The 18292-nt window shown below is 44.5% G+C and overlaps 1 protein-coding gene across 3 annotated transcripts in view; it reads right to left on the bottom strand.

The window, feature by feature from the left end:
- The window catches only part of SH3GL1 (SH3 domain containing GRB2 like 1, endophilin A2), a 565510-nt gene that overhangs the window by 27944 nt on the left and 519274 nt on the right, over positions 1 to 18292 (bottom strand). For 2 of the 3 annotated variants that reach the window (XM_077475737.1, XM_077475738.1), the window contains one exon: positions 10355 to 10411. In XM_077475737.1, the coding sequence (XP_077331863.1) occupies positions 10355 to 10411 (57 nt within the window). Of the gene's footprint in view, positions 1 to 10354; positions 10412 to 12055; positions 12106 to 18292 lie in introns of those variants that run through there. The other variant, XM_077475739.1, reaches the window with a different exon arrangement.

Here is an 18292-nt window from a genome sequence, read left to right as displayed (position 1 = left end):
AATCTAACAATCATGTCTCTAGGCGTTTCCCTTGGCCAGGGGGGGGGGTTCCCCTGCTCCCTTTACCGTCTTCCCCCTCATCTTTTGGGGAAGGACTTCCCGCACTTTACCTGACCTCAAGGGAATGGTTTAGGGGAATATTACCTCCCAAGGGCCTCTCCCCCTAACATGGGGGGAATAGGCCCGAGAGAGATATCTACTCTCATAATCTTTTCTCTAATCTTTTTCTCCCTCTATTCTTTTCCTCGTTCTTTCATTCAGTAATGTTGGTATTGCAGGGGGTGCAACAGTATGCTATAGCTATACAGATTCAAGACAATCGTGTCCCCCCCCCTCCAGGGCGTGATGTCGGCTCCTAAACACATCGCCTGCGTAGGTCATCTGTACAGAACTAATGTAAAAAAAAAAAAAAAAGGAGAAGGTAGGGAGACCGGTGGCTATAGCAGTGTGAGGAGATGGTTAGGCTATCAAAGGACGGTAAAACATTGCAAATTCTCCTCTAACCATATAAAGATATTTATACAATATTAATTATAGTCAGTTCTATATATGCTGCTCCCTGCTATTATTGTTATTTCTCTTCTCTGTTTACCAGCGTCTACTGTGTCCACCTAGTCCTTTTCCTTTATTTTCCTTTTCCTCTTCTATGATATTCCTCCTTCCTCCTACCTTGCTCCAGGCTCCACAGGTATGCCAGACAGTCCACAGAGTCTCACACCAACCACAAGGTTGAGCTCTAATACAATATTAGTTAACTCTCCTGGTATAAGCTGACAGATATATGGAAAATTGCTTCTTACCGCTCCAAGAGCTTCCTCCACAGAATGTACCATCCGGCTTACTCACCCGGGCAGCTGATTCCACTTATCTGTATGTGAGGACATCCACTGAAGGTAGATAAGGTTGGTGGGGTCTTCACTGTCAACCCTTTGTCAGCAGACCAGGACACCAATCCAGCTATCCTGCTGCCTCCACTCGTCAGACGCCTCCAGCCACCGACGCTCTCCCTCTGCCTCCTCCGCCTCCTCTGGCACACACACCTCACTCCTCTTTTCATCTTCTACACAGCCTGCCCGACTCAGCACATAGAGGACTCATGAGCACGCTGACGCCGCTCAGACTCTCCGTTCAGCTGAGCTATCCTGCCAGGCCGCCTGGAGAGCCTTCAGAGCCTTTCGGACGGAGCCACTGCAGGGGGGCCGACCAGATGCTGATCGTAGCCCAAACGCCTCTCGGGGAGTAGGGAATGGGGGGGGATCTCCTTACACGCTGCTACACCGCTGCATCATGGGAGGGAGTTACCCTTGGGCTTAGCAGAAGCACCTGCGTGATGCCCACATCATGCTCCTCCCTGACCGACTATGAGCTACAGCAATGACTTAATCACACCTGCCGGGGTGCTGAGCATGCATATCTGTTTTACATGCAATGTTCTACTTGCCTTATGTGAGTAGTTTTATATTTACACTATGGAGTTCCTCCTTTGCCTTTATCATTTCTTGAGCGTCATCCTTGGACTACTTTGGTTATTTCAAATACTCCGTTCTGGAGTTCTAGATTGTTCCATCCATCCATTCATGCCAGTAGAGATTTCTACCATAATATTGCAGCCAGACCTCCCCCACTGAGGTCTTTACCTGTTGGTAAGTGGCTTGTGAGTGGGGTGCGCACCTGGGTGTGGAACGGTGTATATTCACAATGGATTACTGGATTTTGGCTACACATACATTTAATGATGTACTGAGTATTCATTGATGGACTGTATTGCACTGTGCACTTTTTCCTTTTTGATGGACTTTTTTTGACGCTTATGAATTAGCTTGTTTGCACATCATGATGTAAAGCATATTTGTTAAAGCACTGTATCTGTTTTCATTATTTGATTGATTTTTGAACTAGCATTTTTATCTTGATAGTGCAACACGTTTGTATTAATAATGAGCAGATGTGCAGGCTAAGGGAGGGAGAAAAGGTTATTATATACAAAATTTACATCAGGCACACGGGAGATCAGATGTATAGGTGAGTTGATGGAAGTGAAAGTATTAAAAATCTGCTCCCTACATGTGAAGAATGACATTCATAGAAAAAAGGGGAGTGTTGCGCTTCCTGAATTAAAACTGGACTACTAAAAAATCAATCTATATCTTAAAGGTGTCAAAGATATGATGGTGGGACAAAAAACAAAAGTGCAAGCGTGCTTAATGAAAAATCAGAAACCAATAAATCAAAGTGCATCAGTGCATAGCATATAAAAAATATAAAAAATATAAAATTTGATATGGAAATAATTCAAGTGTCAACGACAGTGGTGCTGTGATAAAACATATAAAGTGCATATAGCAAAAAAATGGAAATAAAGTGCACATAGCAAAAAAAATGGAAAACAATAGCAGCAGCAGCAATTGGGTCTAATCAGAGTGACCCATACATAGTCCAATCGTGAATATTGAAGTGAGATATCACAACCAAATAATAAAGTGCAATTATGTGCCAAGCCAACTCTCTCCATTCAGGTGGTTTTCTCGTGTAAGTGCTGATCACACTAGGTAATTACCTTACTGCTGTAAGGTGTACAGCAAAAAAAAAAAAAAGCCTTTTATAAGGGACACTTGAATCCGGGAGATGAATGGAGGGGGGAACTTCACACTTCTCTAACGTCACCATCAATCATCCAATTCCTCCGTGGATACTAGCAACATGTACACTCAAGGGATAGATAGATGGAATCCACCATAGTGTAGTATATTAACCACTTCCCGACCAGCGCACGACGATGTACGTCGACAGAATGGCACGGGCAGGCATATTGGCGTACAGGTACGTCCAATATTCAATGCCGCCCTGCCATCGGGAGCGCGCCGCCGGCAGCGCGCTCCCGCGCTGGTCAGGACCCCTGTGAGTCCGATCGCGGGACCTGCAGACTCGATCGCCGCGGGCATCCCCGCGATCGTCTCACGGAGCGGTCGAATGGAGGAAATGCTGTGTAAACAACATTTCTCCATTCTGCCTAGCAACTAGTGACGCTGATCTCTGCTCCATGTGATTGGAGCAGAGATCAGTGTTCACTAAATGAAAGCCCAACCCCCCCACAGTTAGTAACACACCCCTAGGAACACTTAACCCCTACACTGCCACCCACTGGTTAACCCCTTCACTGCCAGTGTCATTTACACAGGAATCACTGCATTTATATAGCAGTGATTACTATATAAATGACAATGGTCCCAAAAATGTGTCAAAAATGTCCGATGGGTCCCCCACAATGTCGCAGTCACAATAAAAATCGCTGATCGCCGCCATTACTAGTAAAAAAAAATAATAAAAAATTATTAATAAAAATGCTATAAAACTATCCCTATTTTGTAAACGCTATAACTTTTGCGCAAACCAATCAATAATCGCTTATTGCGATTTTTTTAACCAAAAATATGTAGAAGAATACGTATCGGCCTAAACTGAGGGAAAAAAAAGTTTTTTTATATATTTTTGGGGGATATTTATTATAACAAAAAGTAAAAAATAATGCGTTTTTTTCAAAATTGTCGCTGTATTTTTAGTTATAGCGCAAAAAGTAAAAACCGCAGGGGTGATCAAATACCACCAAAAGAAAGCTCTATTTGTGGGAAAAAAAGGACGTCAATTTTGTTTGGGAGCCACGTCGCACGACCGCGCAATTGTCAGTTAAAGCGACGCAGTGCCGAATCGCAAAAAGGGGTCTGGTCTTTCACCAGCAAATTGGTCCGGTCTGCAAGTGGTTAAAATAGTATCAACTTTATTAGACAAATAATGAACTACTCACAAAGGTGGATAGAGGCAAAGCGCACAGCAAACAACAGACCGATGAGCGTGTCGCTCGAGTGTAAGCGTCACTTCCGGTTTCCTACGCGTTGGAAACCGGAAGTGACGCTTACACTCGAGCGACACACTCATCGGTCTGTTGTTTGCTGTGCGCTTTGCCTCTATCCACCTTTGTGAGTAGTTCATTATTTGTCTAATAAAGTTGATACTATTTTAATATACTACACTATGGTGGATTCCATCCATCTATCCCTTGAGTGCACATGTTGCTAGTATCCACGGAGGAATTGGATGATTGATGGTGACGTTAGAGAAGTGTGAAGTTCCCCCCTCCATTCATCTCCCGCATTCAAGTGTCCCTTATAAAAGGCTTTTTTTTTTGCTGTACACCTTACAGCAGTAAGGTAATTACCTAGTGTGATCAGCACTTAGACGGGAAAACCACCTGAACGGAGAGAGTTGGCTTGGCACATAATTGCACTTTATTATTTGGTTGTGATATCTCACTTCAATATTCACGATTGGACTATGTATGGGTCACTCTGATTAGACCCAATTGCTGCTGCTGCTATTGTTTTCCATTTTTTTTGCTATATGCACTTTATTTCCATTTTTTTGCTATATGCACTTTATTTATATGTTTTATCACAGCACCACTGTCGTTGACACTTGAATTATTTCCATATCAAATTTTATATTTTTTATATGCTATGCACAGATGCACTTTGATTTATTGGTTTCTGATTTTTCATTAACCACTTCAGCCCCGGACCAATAAACACCCTAAGGACCAGAGGTCTTTTTACAATTTCGCGACGCAGTGCCGAATCGCAAAAAGGGGTCTGGTCTTTCACCAGCAAATTGGTCCGGTCTGCAAGTGGTTAAAATAGTATCAACTTTATTAGACAAATAATGAACTACTCACAAAGGTGGATAGAGGCAAAGCGCACAGCAAACAACAGACCGATGAGCGTGTCGCTCGAGTGTAAGCGTCACTTCCGGTTTCCTACGCGTTGGAAACCGGAAGTGACGCTTACACTCGAGCGACACACTCATCGGTCTGTTGTTTGCTGTGCGCTTTGCCTCTATCCACCTTTGTGAGTAGTTCATTATTTGTCTAATAAAGTTGATACTATTTTAATATACTACACTATGGTGGATTCCATCCATCTATCCCTTGAGTGCACATGTTGCTAGTATCCACGGAGGAATTGGATGATTGATGGTGACGTTAGAGAAGTGTGAAGTTCCCCCCTCCATTCATCTCCCGGATTCAAGTGTCCCTTATAAAAGGCTTTTTTTTTTGCTGTACACCTTACAGCAGTAAGGTAATTACCTAGTGTGATCAGCACTTAGACGGGAAAACCACCTGAACGGAGAGAGTTGGCTTGGCACATAATTGCACTTTATTATTTGGTTGTGATATCTCACTTCAATATTCACGATTGGACTATGTATGGGTCACTCTGATTAGACCCAATTGCTGCTGCTGCTATTGTTTTCCATTTTTTTTGCTATATGCACTTTATTTCCATTTTTTTGCTATATGCACTTTATTTATATGTTTTATCACAGCACCACTGTCGTTGACACTTGAATTATTTCCATATCAAATTTTATATTTTTTATATGCTATGCACAGATGCACTTTGATTTATTGGTTTCTGATTTTTCATTAACCACTTCAGCCCCGGACCAATAAACACCCTAAGGACCAGAGGTCTTTTTACAATTTCGCACTGCACTGCTTTAACTGGTAATTGCGCGGTCATGCAATGTTGTACCCAAACAAATTTGCGTCCTTTTCTTCCCACAAATAGAGCTTTCTTTTGATGGTATTTGATTGCCTCTGCGATTTTAATTTTTTGCGATATAAATGGAAAAAGACCGAAAATTTTGAGAAAAAATTATATTTTCTAATTTTTGTTATAAGAAAAATCGAATAAACTCAATTTTAGTCAAACATTTAGGGCACAATTTATTTAGCCACGTCTTTAGTAAAAAAAATGTCAATAAGCGTATATTTATTGGTTTGCGCAAAAGTTATAGCGTCTACAAACTAGAGTACATTTTCTGGAATTTACACAGCTTTTAATTTACGACTGCCTATCTCATTTCTTGAGGTGCTAAAATGGCAGGGCAGTACAACCCCCCCCCAAATGACCCCATTTTGGAAAGTAGACACCCCAAGGAAGTTGTGGAGAGGCATGTTGAGCCCATTGAATATTTTTTTTTTGTCCCAAGTGATTGAATAATGACACAAAAAAAAAAAAAAAGTTTACAAAAAGTTGTCACTAAATGATATATTGCTCACACATGCCATAGTTATATGTGGAATTGCACCCCAAAATATATTCTGCTGCGTCTCCTGAGTACGGGGATACCACATATGTGGGACTTTTTGGGAGTCTAGCTGCGTACGGTACCCCGAAAACCAATCACTGCCTTCAGGATTTCTAAGGGTGCAAATTTTTGATTTCACTCCTCACTACCTATCACAGTTTTGAAGGCCATAAAATGCCAAAATAACACAAAACCCCCCCAAATGACCCCATTTTGGAAAGTAGACACCCCAAGTAAGTTGTGGAGAGGCATGTTGAGCCCATTGAATATTTTTATTTTTTTGTCCCAAGTGATTGAATAATGACAAAAAAAAAAAAAAAAAGTTTACAAAAAGTTGTCACTAAATGATATATTGCTCACACATGCCATAGTTATATGTGGAATTGCACCCCAAAATATATTCTGCTGCTTCTCCTGAGTACGGGAATACCACATATGTGGGACTTTTTGGGAGTCTAGCTGCGTACGGCACCCCAAAAACCAATCACTGCCTTCAGGATTTCTAAGGGTGCAAATTTTTGATTTCACTCCTCACTACCTATCACAGTTTCGAAGGCCATAAAATGCCAAAATAACACAAACCCCCCCCCCAAATGACCCCATTTTGGAAAGTAGACACCCCAAGCTATTTACTGAGAGGCATGTTGAGTCCATGAAATATTTTATATTTTGCCACAAGTTGCAGGACTTTTACAATTTTTTTTTTTTTTTGCACAAAGTTGTCACTAAATGATATATTGCTCACACATGCTATGGGCATAAGTCAAATTACACCCCAAAATAAATTCTGCTGCTTCTCCCGAGTACGGGGATACCACATGTGGGGGACTTTTTGGGAGCCTAGCTACGTACGGGACCCCGAAAACCAAGCACTGCCTTCCGGATTTAAATATAAAATGCTACCAAAAAAACGGTTAGCGATCGCAGGGATCAGGCCTGACTCTGCGATCGCTGCAGTTATGTGTTTAGTGTTTTGTAAGTGACAGTGATCGATCGATACTGCACTTGGGTGGGCTGGGGAGAGGGGCAAAACGCAGGTGCTAGCAGGTATCTGGGCTGATCCCGCTAACAATGCGTTTTTTTGGAACCCTAAACTGCTGGGGATGCTAGTATAGATCTGATCAGATCAGATATTGATCTGTTCAGATTCTATACCACTACGGGAGGTTTATGCTTTGCGTGTGGGTGTTAGCGGTACTGGCACTAACCTAGCGCTGCCTGGGGCGACGCAGACCCTGACCCTAAAACCTAATTGATATCACCCGCCGGGTGATCAGGGGGTTAAACCTTTATTGGGTAATAAATGGTGGGTGCCCTGATGCTATAAAAAGCAAACTAACCAGAGTCACCCGTAACACTTATACGGTGATCACTGGTGAAAGGGTTAACTAGGGGCAATCAGGGGGTTCAAATTTTTATTAGGTAGTATATGGGGGTCCCTGGAGCTATATAAAAACCTGACGGGGGAATTTAAATAACTAACTGGCTAACCAGCGTCACCAGTGACACTTATACTGTGATCGCTGGTGAAAGGGTTAACTAGGGGCAATCAGGGGGTTAAAACCATTATTGGGTAGTATATCGGGGTACCTAGCGCTATAAAAACCTGGCGGTGAACCTAAAAAAATAACTAGCTACCTAGCGGCACTAGTGACACTAATGCAGCGATCAGAAAAACGATCGCTTAGTGACACTGGCAAAAGGGGGTAAAAGGGTTAACTAGGGGCAATCAGGGGGTTAAAACCATTATTGGGTAGTATATCGGGGTACCTAGCGCTATAAAAACCTGGCGGTGAACCTAAAAAAATAACTAGCTACCTAGCGACATCAGTGACACTAATGCAGCGATCAGAAAAATGATTGCTTAGTGACACTGGCAAAAGGGGTGAAAGGGTTAACTCTAGGGGCAATCAGGGGGTTAAACCTTTATTGGGGGGGTGATAGAGGGCTACCCTGGACCTAACACTAACTGCCCTGACAGTTTTTACTTTTACAACTGACACTGAATGCAGTGATCAGTAAATAAATGATCACTGCAATCAGTGACACTGTGACTGGGGGGGAGGGGGGGGCGATCAGGGGGGGGGGGGGTTTGTGTGCCTGTGTGTACCTACATGTCAGTGTAGTGTTGGTGCACACTTACTTTCTGTCTTTTCCTCGTAGTCCGGTCAAAAAGACCGACCCGAGGAGAATGACATCACTTCCTCCTTCCTGTGTATACAATACACAGTGGGAGGAAGCTTCTCATTGGCCAGGAGCGATCGAGAGGGGGTGGCCAGAAACCAACGGCCATCCCCTCATCACAGATCGCTCCTGCGCGCGAACCGGACTGCCGTAAGCAGCGGGAGGGGGTCCGATTGGACCCCCCCACCCGCTGGAAGGCAGGCACGTACATGTACGTGCTTGTGCCTGCCTGTGCCATTGCGATGACGTACACTGGCAATACGGCGGTCCTTAAGTGGTTAAGCACGCTTGCACTTTTGTTTTTTGTCCCACCATCATATCTTTGACACCTTTAAGATATAGATTGATTTTTTAGTAGTCCAGTTTTAATTCAGGAAGCGCAACACCCCCCTTTTTTCTATTTTCACATCAATGAGAGCCAACTCATAAAGTGTTTGCTGCACCTATTAGAATAGAATTGTGCCTTTTAATTAATCACTTTTACATATAGTGCAGGAGCCCTTATATATATATATTCATTAGTTCATGCTCTCTTCCCTTCCTCCATTGTAAGAGGAGGGCAATAGATTTTAAAACGACGCGACTTACATAAAATGATCACTACATGGTACATAGCTGCTTCAAATAGCTCTGTGCAGTCTGAACAGAGCCAAACGAGAATGACACTTGCAGCCCAAGGGCTATTTCTGGAGTTACTTTTATAAAAAAAAAAAAAAAAAAAAAAAAAAAAAACATCCAAAAAGTAGATACGGCGGTAGGATGATTAACAGTTACCTGCAGAAAATAAAAGGTATTTTTCTTCAACGCTATTGTTACCTTAAGACCCCATTCACACCTGAGCGTTTTGTAGCTTGACGCCTGAAGCTACAAGATGCTGGAGGGGAAAAAATCCATTATTCTCAATGGAGATGGTTCACTTCTCCACTCCAAGTTGCCTGAAGCCCTACGCCTGAAGCTCAAACAAGTTCTGGACCCTTTTTTGTCGCGCGAATCGGGCTGATTTGGGCGTTTTTCTTCTTTTAACATTGGTGACCTTTTGCCCTGCACAAATTCGCGGCAAATCGCGGTAAAAAACGTTTCGAATCGCGGTAAAAAAACGCCGCAAAACGCGGTAAAAACGCCGCAAAAAACGCTTGAAAAGCTACGCTCAGGTGTGAATGCAGCCTAAAGTGTTACTAAACCCAGGACTCGGCATTCACTATATCTGGTCTCCCACAGTACACAGAAGATGAAAATACAATTATTTTAGAAACTATAAACTGCTAAATACCCTTTTTCATCAGCAGTATATAGCAGTCTTGTGACTTATATCAGTGTCCAGATGAGAACTGGGTAAAGCTTGTAGGAGGAGGAGTTTTCATTCTCCTCTGACTGTCCTATAAGACTGCATTGACCCCTGACTTTGGACTTATTGTGCTAGTCACATGCACCCCCCTCCCCCCCAAAAAATAACTCTAGCAACACACACCAAACTGAGCATGTGCAGAGTGCCTCCTAGGGCTCTGTAATATCAGCAGATGGATTGGGGACAGTAAAAGGGAAGGATCAGACAGGATCAAACAGCCTTTTTACACAATGCAGAGGATTAACCCCTTAGATCCCACAGTGAGTAAAACAAGCATTATTTACTGAATATACAGACTGATTTTACTGTTGTGGGTTTAGTAACAGTTTAAACATGTTTTAGGACTCATGCACAGGGCAGAAAAAAAAAGGAAAGGCATTTGAGATTTTATTTCTCTGCCTAAAAGCTTGTGCTTTTTTGTGCATAAGCTTTTTCGCACTTGGGCTTCTTTTCTGCTCAAAAACGCGAGTTTGGTGGGGATTTTTTTCTGCCTGTAAACTCCTGAAAAAGCATCCTGAGATGCAGCCCTGTGTTAATGGCAAATTCCCCAATAAAATTAAACCTGACACTTTAAATATTGTTACAGAATTATAAAATGATGTAAAATATGATACTTAAAATAAGTAGAGGCGACATAATACATGCATGACTACAGATTAAAATTAGAAGACAATCACTTACTTGAACTGCGATTGCTTGATGTTTTGACTGTTTTCTCTGAGCGAAAAGAGGGAGAGGCTGTCAGAGAAATAAATAAATAGAATATGAGAAATTTAACTAGAGCTACTGGCCAAAATAAAAATTCTCATTAGCAGAATATGAATAGGTATGAAAACAATCTCCATACTAACTTATTTTCAAGGCTCATTTATCCATGACAACTAAAATGATTAAATAAATCTTGTCATATTAGAAATAACAGGATTTTTGGCACAAAATAAAATTAATTTATTGGAGTACAGTATAGGGCACAGGATTTTTGGTCTATAATGCTCCGGTTGGATTTTCCGTCGGAAAATGTGCAATCGGATCATGTTGTTGGAAAATCCGACTTTGTGTCGGAATTTCCGACCAACAAAGTGTGAGAGCTGGATCTCAAATTTTCCGACAACATAATCCGATCGCGTCAATCCCAATCGTCTGTAGCCTAGTTCGACGGACAAAGAATAAATTCTGAGATGGAAGCGCTCGGTCAGGTAAAACTAGCGTTTGTAATCGCTATAGCATATTCGTCACGCTGCAATGTTAAAAATTGTTTAATGCAGCGCATTCTCTTTTTCTTTAAATGCTAGAAGAATGATGTTGTTTTGCTGCTCATATTCACAGACTTCTCCAAAACTAATTTCTTTATTCTTTTTCCTGATTTCATGAATAGATTATTATAGATAGATATAGATAATTTTTATTCGTCAGATCTCCCGAATCATTTTTTTGTTTTGGTAAATTTTTTGGTTGTTTTTTTAATCAATGTCTCTTTTTTTTACATTTTGCTCATCTACATAATTTTTGTTGGTGTGTTTTGTGTGTCAACTTTCCACAACACCATTATTATCTTTTTAGTTTGTTTTATTTTTTTAATCTCGAGGAGGTTGTTTGGTGTTGGTGTCCCTTGTTAATTTGACTTTGTATTTTTGAAATGTACCTGCCTACTCACAAATAAACGGTCCTTTTTGAAGTAAAACACATAGGCAAGTATTTCTTTAACCAAAAAAAACCTTTATTAGGTGTCAAAATCAAATAAATAGAGAGGCAACGCTGGTGAAACTGGGGAAATTGGCAAAGCCTTTGGCCCCCAGAACACACATCAATTATTGAAAGGCAAAAATTGGTGGCCCGAGGAGTCCATATCTAAGGTAGTACAGTCTGGTCCAGAAGTCCAAGAGATCAGGAACAACAGCAGATGACATCTATGTGCCCAGGCTGCGGTCATACAAGAGACTGCATCTTCTGTCAGACCAGACTGAACCCAGGTCATCACACTCTGGTCTTCCTTCCAGGCTGTGGCTGTGATGTTGGAGGTGTGGCAAAAGGAGGAGGAGTATGATCCAAATCACATAAGTGTGTTTTTGGTGTCATTTGGCCCAACAACCCCTTAGAGTTTTGACAATGATTTCCTCACACGTGAGGCATTGCCCCTCCTCCATTTTGTGTAGTTTACACACAGCCAAGCGGCAAAGGCCTCTTGATAAGTGGGGGTGGCTTTGAGGGCTGCAGAAGCCACCCCAATCAGCCTGAGTGCTGACTCCTCTGCATTTCCCCCCCTTTCTGGCCCTTTTTGGTGGAAGGCAGAGGGGAGGGACCTGTGATTCAATCAGGCTCCTAGGCCTGCCCACCTCTTGGCTGCCACTTACCCCTTCCTCCTCCTGGCTGCCACATTCCACAGCCACATCCTGGCTGTCACATTCCAATGCCTCCTCCTGGCTGAGGCCTTCCTGTGTTTGAAAAAAGGAACATAGTTTTAGTTTTTGGTTCATCAAACGCACACAATTTTCAGCTCGACTGTTGCAAATTAATAAATAGAAAAGACTATCATTCTGAGCCCAGCATTTTTCATTCTTGCCCCAAATATTTTGACCACTACGGTCTACCGAGATGTAAAACGCTTTATAAAATGAGCAATTAGTGAGCAAAAATCAAGTTAACCATTAATTTTTACTCCAAAAATATGTAGAATACTACTATACCTGGCTCAAGCTGGGCTCCTCCACTTCTTCCTGTCTGGAAGGCCCAGGTTGGGCGTTGGAAGCCTCAGCAGGGGTGGAATGAAGTGTAGAAGGAAGTGTGGAAGGAAGAGTGGAGAGTGATTCCCTGACTTCAGTCTGGTCTGCCAGAAAATTCAGTCTCTCATAGTACCACAGCCTGGGGACATAAACGTCATCTGCTGCAGCTCCAGATTTCATGGACTTCTGGACCTTCTTGCGCTCTGAGATATGTAATCCTCAGGCCACTAATTTTGCTTTTAAATAAGTGATGTCTGGGGCGTGTCCAAGATGGCGTGGGGAGCGGATGTGTGTTAACAGAGCTCCCATCTCCGGCTTCTAATCCTCCTATGATCCTGGTGTAAATAGGCTTCCAGTGCGTCCACCCTGCGGCAGAGACTTTGCGGGAGGACTGGGCAATGCCTGGGGGCAGAAAATATGGCCAAAGGAAGACCGCCACTACCGCTGTGAGTACCCGACCCATGTACAGAGGCCTAGAGCACACGTGGCACACCACTACACTACTCGGCGGCCTTTCGTGCACTAATTCTGGCCATAACTACATGCCAGGCTACATTCACAACCAAGATAGATCCTGTACAGACTGAAACTGCCCTCATTAGAAGAGACATAGAAGAGACATGGACAAGTTCCGAGACTGCATGGCGGAGGTGGAACGGAGGGTCTCTGAGACAGAGGACTCCCAGAGGGATCATGCTGACATCCAAGCCCTGAAATTGAAGGTGAAACACCTGGAAAATAGAGCTGTGGATGCCGAGAACCGGAACAGGCGTAATAACCTGAGGGTGCTCGGCCTCCCTGAGGGTGCAGAGGGGGATGTCCCGGTCACATTCATGGAGGGGATGTTACCATCCTTACTACCCAGGGTGAAATTCTCCGCACACTTCCCCATTGAAAGGGCCCATCATATGCCGGCAACTAGGGGTCCGCATGGCGCCAGAAGGGAGTGAAGTATAGCATGCTCTTCCTGGGCCAGGCTGAGGGTGCAGGATGGTGAGAGGATACAGTTCTTCACCTCACCCAGGGAAGCCGCGGCGTGGGCCAAAAAATTCCCCAACTGAGTCCTCTATGATAAGCTGTTCCCTGGTACAATGACTTGGTATCCGTTTGGGCTGCTGCTACAACCCATTCTCCTGATGAACACTGGAGCAGTTTTTGCTCACTTTTGAAGGGCTGGAGGGTGATAGACTAGGAGCTGCATGGACTAATCCCCCTGGGGAAAACGGGGGTTCCCTCGTGTCTTTCTTCCCTCCTTGCACAATGAGGCCGGGGGCTCCCGGGCGGGGAGGATCTTGTGGGGGACTGATGGCCGGTTCTCTCCAGCCTATGACCGAGTTTGAAATGTTGGTTTGAGGCAGTGACCAGGAGCGATTCTTATTCACCAGCTCCTCTGCCTGTGCCCATAGGCAGGTTAGACCATTCAGCTGAACTAAGACTTCTGCACCTATTGATTCGGAACCATACTACTCCTCTTTGCTAATGCTGGTCTGGCAGCACGACAACCCACGTTTCGATGCCAAGGCGATACATGATAGGGAGGAGAGAGATCCCTCCAGGTGCTACAGGATGCAGCTTCTCCTGAATGGTACATGAGGGGGAGTCCCGCCTGTACCCTCACAAGGTTGGGTTGCAAGCTCTCCTCCAGGCCAATGCCGTCTTCTTGGGGCTCGGCGGGGGGGTGCAGTGGTGAACGTGAGTGCTCACCCCCCCATTCCCCCCTTCATCTCTCCCTTGGTGCTTTCCCTGGGGGGCCCCCGGGGGCTAAAGCCAGGAGCTGGGAATGCAGGACATGGGAGGTGTCTTTACCCCTTGCACATAAACGCCCGGCCTCATTACGATCAACATAGGGACAGGTTGTGCAGCCATACGTCCTGAGATGACTTTTTAGGAACCAGGGATATGTTATTATTTGTTCTTGTTCTCTCGCAACCACAAAGGAACTTAAGTTTGTACACTGAATATCCTTGTTGGACTGTAGAAAGACTGTACTGTTTTTCAGTTAGGCCTTAAGGAGGAGGCTGAGTACCTCTAGCATATTGCCCTCATGTTAGGCTACAAAGCCAACTTTTTTTCCGGGGGGGGGGTGCCCTCTTCCCGGGTTGGGGGGGCGGGGAAGGTTGGTTATGCGGGACTGCTGTTGCGGTCCCTATGTTACTGTTTATGTTACGTTCATTGCATTTGACAGTACTGCTGGTTATTACCCTGGCTGCTATTGCATGCTTGCTAATTTCTTCGAGATGCCCATCTGAGTCCAGTTGCCTAGGTGGAGGAGGTTTCGTCTACATGTTTAATCTTACATCGTTTCTAAGAGACATTGATGTCTTCCCTTAAGATTATCTCCTGGAACATGCAGGGCCTAAACTCCCCCATTAAGCGTTCTTTAGTACTCCAATTTGTAAAATCTTACCACCCGCACATATGCATGTTCCAGGAGACCCACCTGGTGGGAAAAAAAACCTTTAGCCTCAAAAAACCATGGGTAGGCTATCACTCAACCCACTCTACATTTGCAAGAGGGGTAAGCATTTTGATTTTAAAGACGCTCCCCTTCAAACTCCTTGACCTGGCCCTGGACTCGGAGGGTAGATTTGTGGTAATATGTGCTCTGATCCATAACATGCCATGGGTGATTGTGGGCCTGTACCACCCACCGCCGGCCTCCCTTCAGATGCTAAACCAAATTACAGACAAGATAGCTGAGTTCTCCACTGAAAACGTACACCTGATGGGGGACTTTAACTTTGTCCCGGATGCGGGACTGGACAGGCTACTGGCAACTGGTGCAACCCGCCAAAAATAGAGCGACAATTTGGAAAAAAATGCAATATTTTTTACTTTTTTATATAGTAAATATCCCCCAAAAATATATAAAAAAACATTTATTTTCCTCAGTTTAGGCCAATACGTATTCTTCTACATATTTTTGTTAAAAAAAAAATGCAATTAGCGATTATTGGGTTGGTTTGCGCAAAAGTTATAGCGTTTACAAAATAGGCGATAGTTTTATAGCATTTTTATTAATTTTTTTTACTAGTAATGGCGGTCATCAGCGATTTTTTATTTTTTTTTTGAAAACTGACATTTTATTGAAATTTCAAGTGAAACAAAGAAATCAAAGAAGGAACAATAAGGCACAGGCAATAAAAGTAAGCGGTCACAGACCACAGTAAGCAAAGGCAAAGAATACAACATTGCATCAACTCATGCATTACAGTACAATGACACTCAGTTACCGGGAGAGTTAGATTCCTGCAGCCTGCTACCGGTCAATTTAACAAACCTTTCTGTGACCAAAAAAGAAAAAGGAAGGGAACTTAAAGAGAAAGAGGGAAAATAGGAAGGGTGAACAAGAACACGAAGAATCGTGCGAACAGGAAAAAGGAAAAAAGAATAAAAAGGAGAACAGAGCATTCCCAATAAAGAGCACAGGATGATGCATAGTACAGTCATAAGCACAACATCAGATTGTCAGTTAAACCAGCATCCCGAGTAGGGGTAAGAGTAGGTGGCGGTTCGTAAAGTTTATGACCCCTAAGATCCTAATAGACTACTATAGAGTAAAAGGGCCGCAATAGCGGGTCTCCTGTGACAGGTCACTTCAACATATAGCAATAGGAGCATCCGAGAAGGGAAAAGCTAAGTCAGGAAGAGAAGAGAAAGAATAGAAATAGGGTGCAAAAGGGTTGAGGCAGCCTCCTGCCCCCAGAGCCCAGGGCTGTCCCCAAAAAAAAAACAGCCACCTCAGGGAGCAATAGCCCCATGAGAAAAAAAAAAAAAAAAAAACATACATCAGTAGGCTGGGGGAGTCTCGAATAGGACCCAAGGCCCCCAGATTCCGTCGTGCTTATCAAGGGTGTCATTCAGGGAGGCCGTCAGGTATTCCATCCTCTTAACATCTCTGATCCTGGCGTGGAGCTCAGATAAGGAGGGGGGGTCCGTCTGCTTCCATTTCAGGGCCACCAGGCAGCGGGCTGCGGTTAATACATGCGACAATAGTTTCTGTGACCTTTTAGTGAAGGAGACGGGTGGCAGACCCAACAGATAAATTTTGGGATCCAAGGGCACCTCAGCGCCGAAGATAGATCGGAGCAAGGACTGCACCATCAGCCAGTATGGGCGAAGTAGGGGGCACGTCCAATAGATATGGAATAACGTTCCCCTATCTTTATGGCAGCGCCAGCAACGGGAGTCAGACAGTGGGTATATGGAGTGGAGCAGGTCCGGGGTCTGATACCAATGGAATAGGATCTTGTATTGGTTCTCCTTGTAGAGTGTGCAAATGGAGCTTCTGGAAGCCTGCGACCAGATACGCTGCCACGTGTTTAAAGGTATAGTTTCACCCAGGGCCTGCTCCCACTTGCCCATATAGGCATGCCTTGGCCCGTCCGGTGAGGGGGACGCAATCAGAAGCTGGTAGGTGCGAGATATCATACCCTGTGGGGAAGAGCCCTCCAAACATATTTTTTCTAATTCAGTTAAAGGGGAAAAACAAAGGTTGGCCACAAAGGAATGGGCATAGTGCCGAAGTTGCAGATAACTGAAGAAGGCCTGTTTGGGTAGATTAAAGGTGTTCTGTAAGTCTTGGAAGGATTTCAAAAATCTAGTTCTGGGGTCTATCAGGTGTCCATAATGGAATAAGTCTCTGTTCATCCAAAAGTGGGACATCTGCGAGGTCAGGCTGTCCGGGATATTTGGCGTGAACAGGAATGAGGTCACCGGTGAGGAGTCAGTAGTAAGCGGATACGACAATTTCGCACGCCGCCAAAGCGTGCGCAGCAGCGCCATGGGGCCCAGGAGGTGTGCCCCCCCATGTGTAATATCCGAGCTCCAAAGCATGGAGTTCGGGTGAATGGGGGCTAACCACAGCTTCTCAATCTGCGTCCAGCGATTAAAAGCGTGGAGAGTACACCAGGAGGCCACAGGACGCAACTGGGCAGCCAGGTAGTATTTGGCTATATTGGGGAATGCTAGGCCGCCCTGGGATCGGGGGGCGTACAGAACTGATTTGCTGATCCGGTGTCTCTTATAGTTCCAGAAAAAATTTAAAAGGTCACTCTGGAGTTTTCTAAAAAGTGAGGCAGGGATAGGGATGGGCAAAGTCTCAAAGAGGTACAAAAGTTTGGGTAAAACGGTCATTTTTAGTGTTGCGAGACGACCAAGCAGTGACAGCCTCAGAGATCTCCACTTGGCTAAGGATGTTTTGATGGATACAAGCAGTTGGGGAAAGTTGGCTGCATAGAGAGAGTCGTAGGAAGGCGTTAGGTGGACCCCCAGGTATTTTAGAGAGGACGTCCTCCACGTATAATCGAATGATTGTGACAGTACCGATACAGTATAGGGGGGGATATTAAGGGGGAGGGCTTCCGTTTTAGAGCTATTGATTTTGTACCCCGAAAGAGCACTATATCTATCCAGTTCGAGATGTAAGTTCGGGAGAGAGATATGGGGCTGCGTGAGAGTCAGGAGAACGTCATCAGCGAAGAGAGAGATCTTGAAATCGCGAATACGTACCGGAATCCCATGGATGTTCGGGTTCTGTCTGATGTGGGCCGCCAGGGGTTCAATACACAGAGCATAGAGGAGGGGGGAGAGCGGGCAGCCCTGCCGGGTCCCGTTAGAGATCCGGAAGGCAGATGATGTGGCAAATTGGGTGCGTACACTGGCCGAGGGGGATGAGTACAAGTGCAGAATGGCTCTGAGGAAGGGGCCCTCTATGCCCACCCGTCGGAGCGTTGCAAACAAGAAAGGCCAGCTCAGCCTATCGAAGGCCTTTTCCGCATCCAAACTGAGCAGTAAAGCCTGCATCTTGGCCTTGTTCGCAACCTCCACTAGGTCGATGACCCTCCTCGTGTTATCCCCAGCTTGGCGAAGGGGAACAAAGCCCACTTGATCCCTATGT

The sequence above is a fragment of the Lithobates pipiens genome, unplaced genomic scaffold (assembly GCF_037356315.1).
Source record: "Lithobates pipiens isolate NorthernLeopardFrog02 unplaced genomic scaffold, aLitPip1_a1.2 Scaffold_13, whole genome shotgun sequence".
Lineage (NCBI taxonomy): Eukaryota > Metazoa > Chordata > Amphibia > Anura > Ranidae > Lithobates > Lithobates pipiens.
The sequence above is the reverse complement of the archived record's forward strand: the minus strand, read 5'-3'. Positions and strand labels throughout refer to the sequence as shown.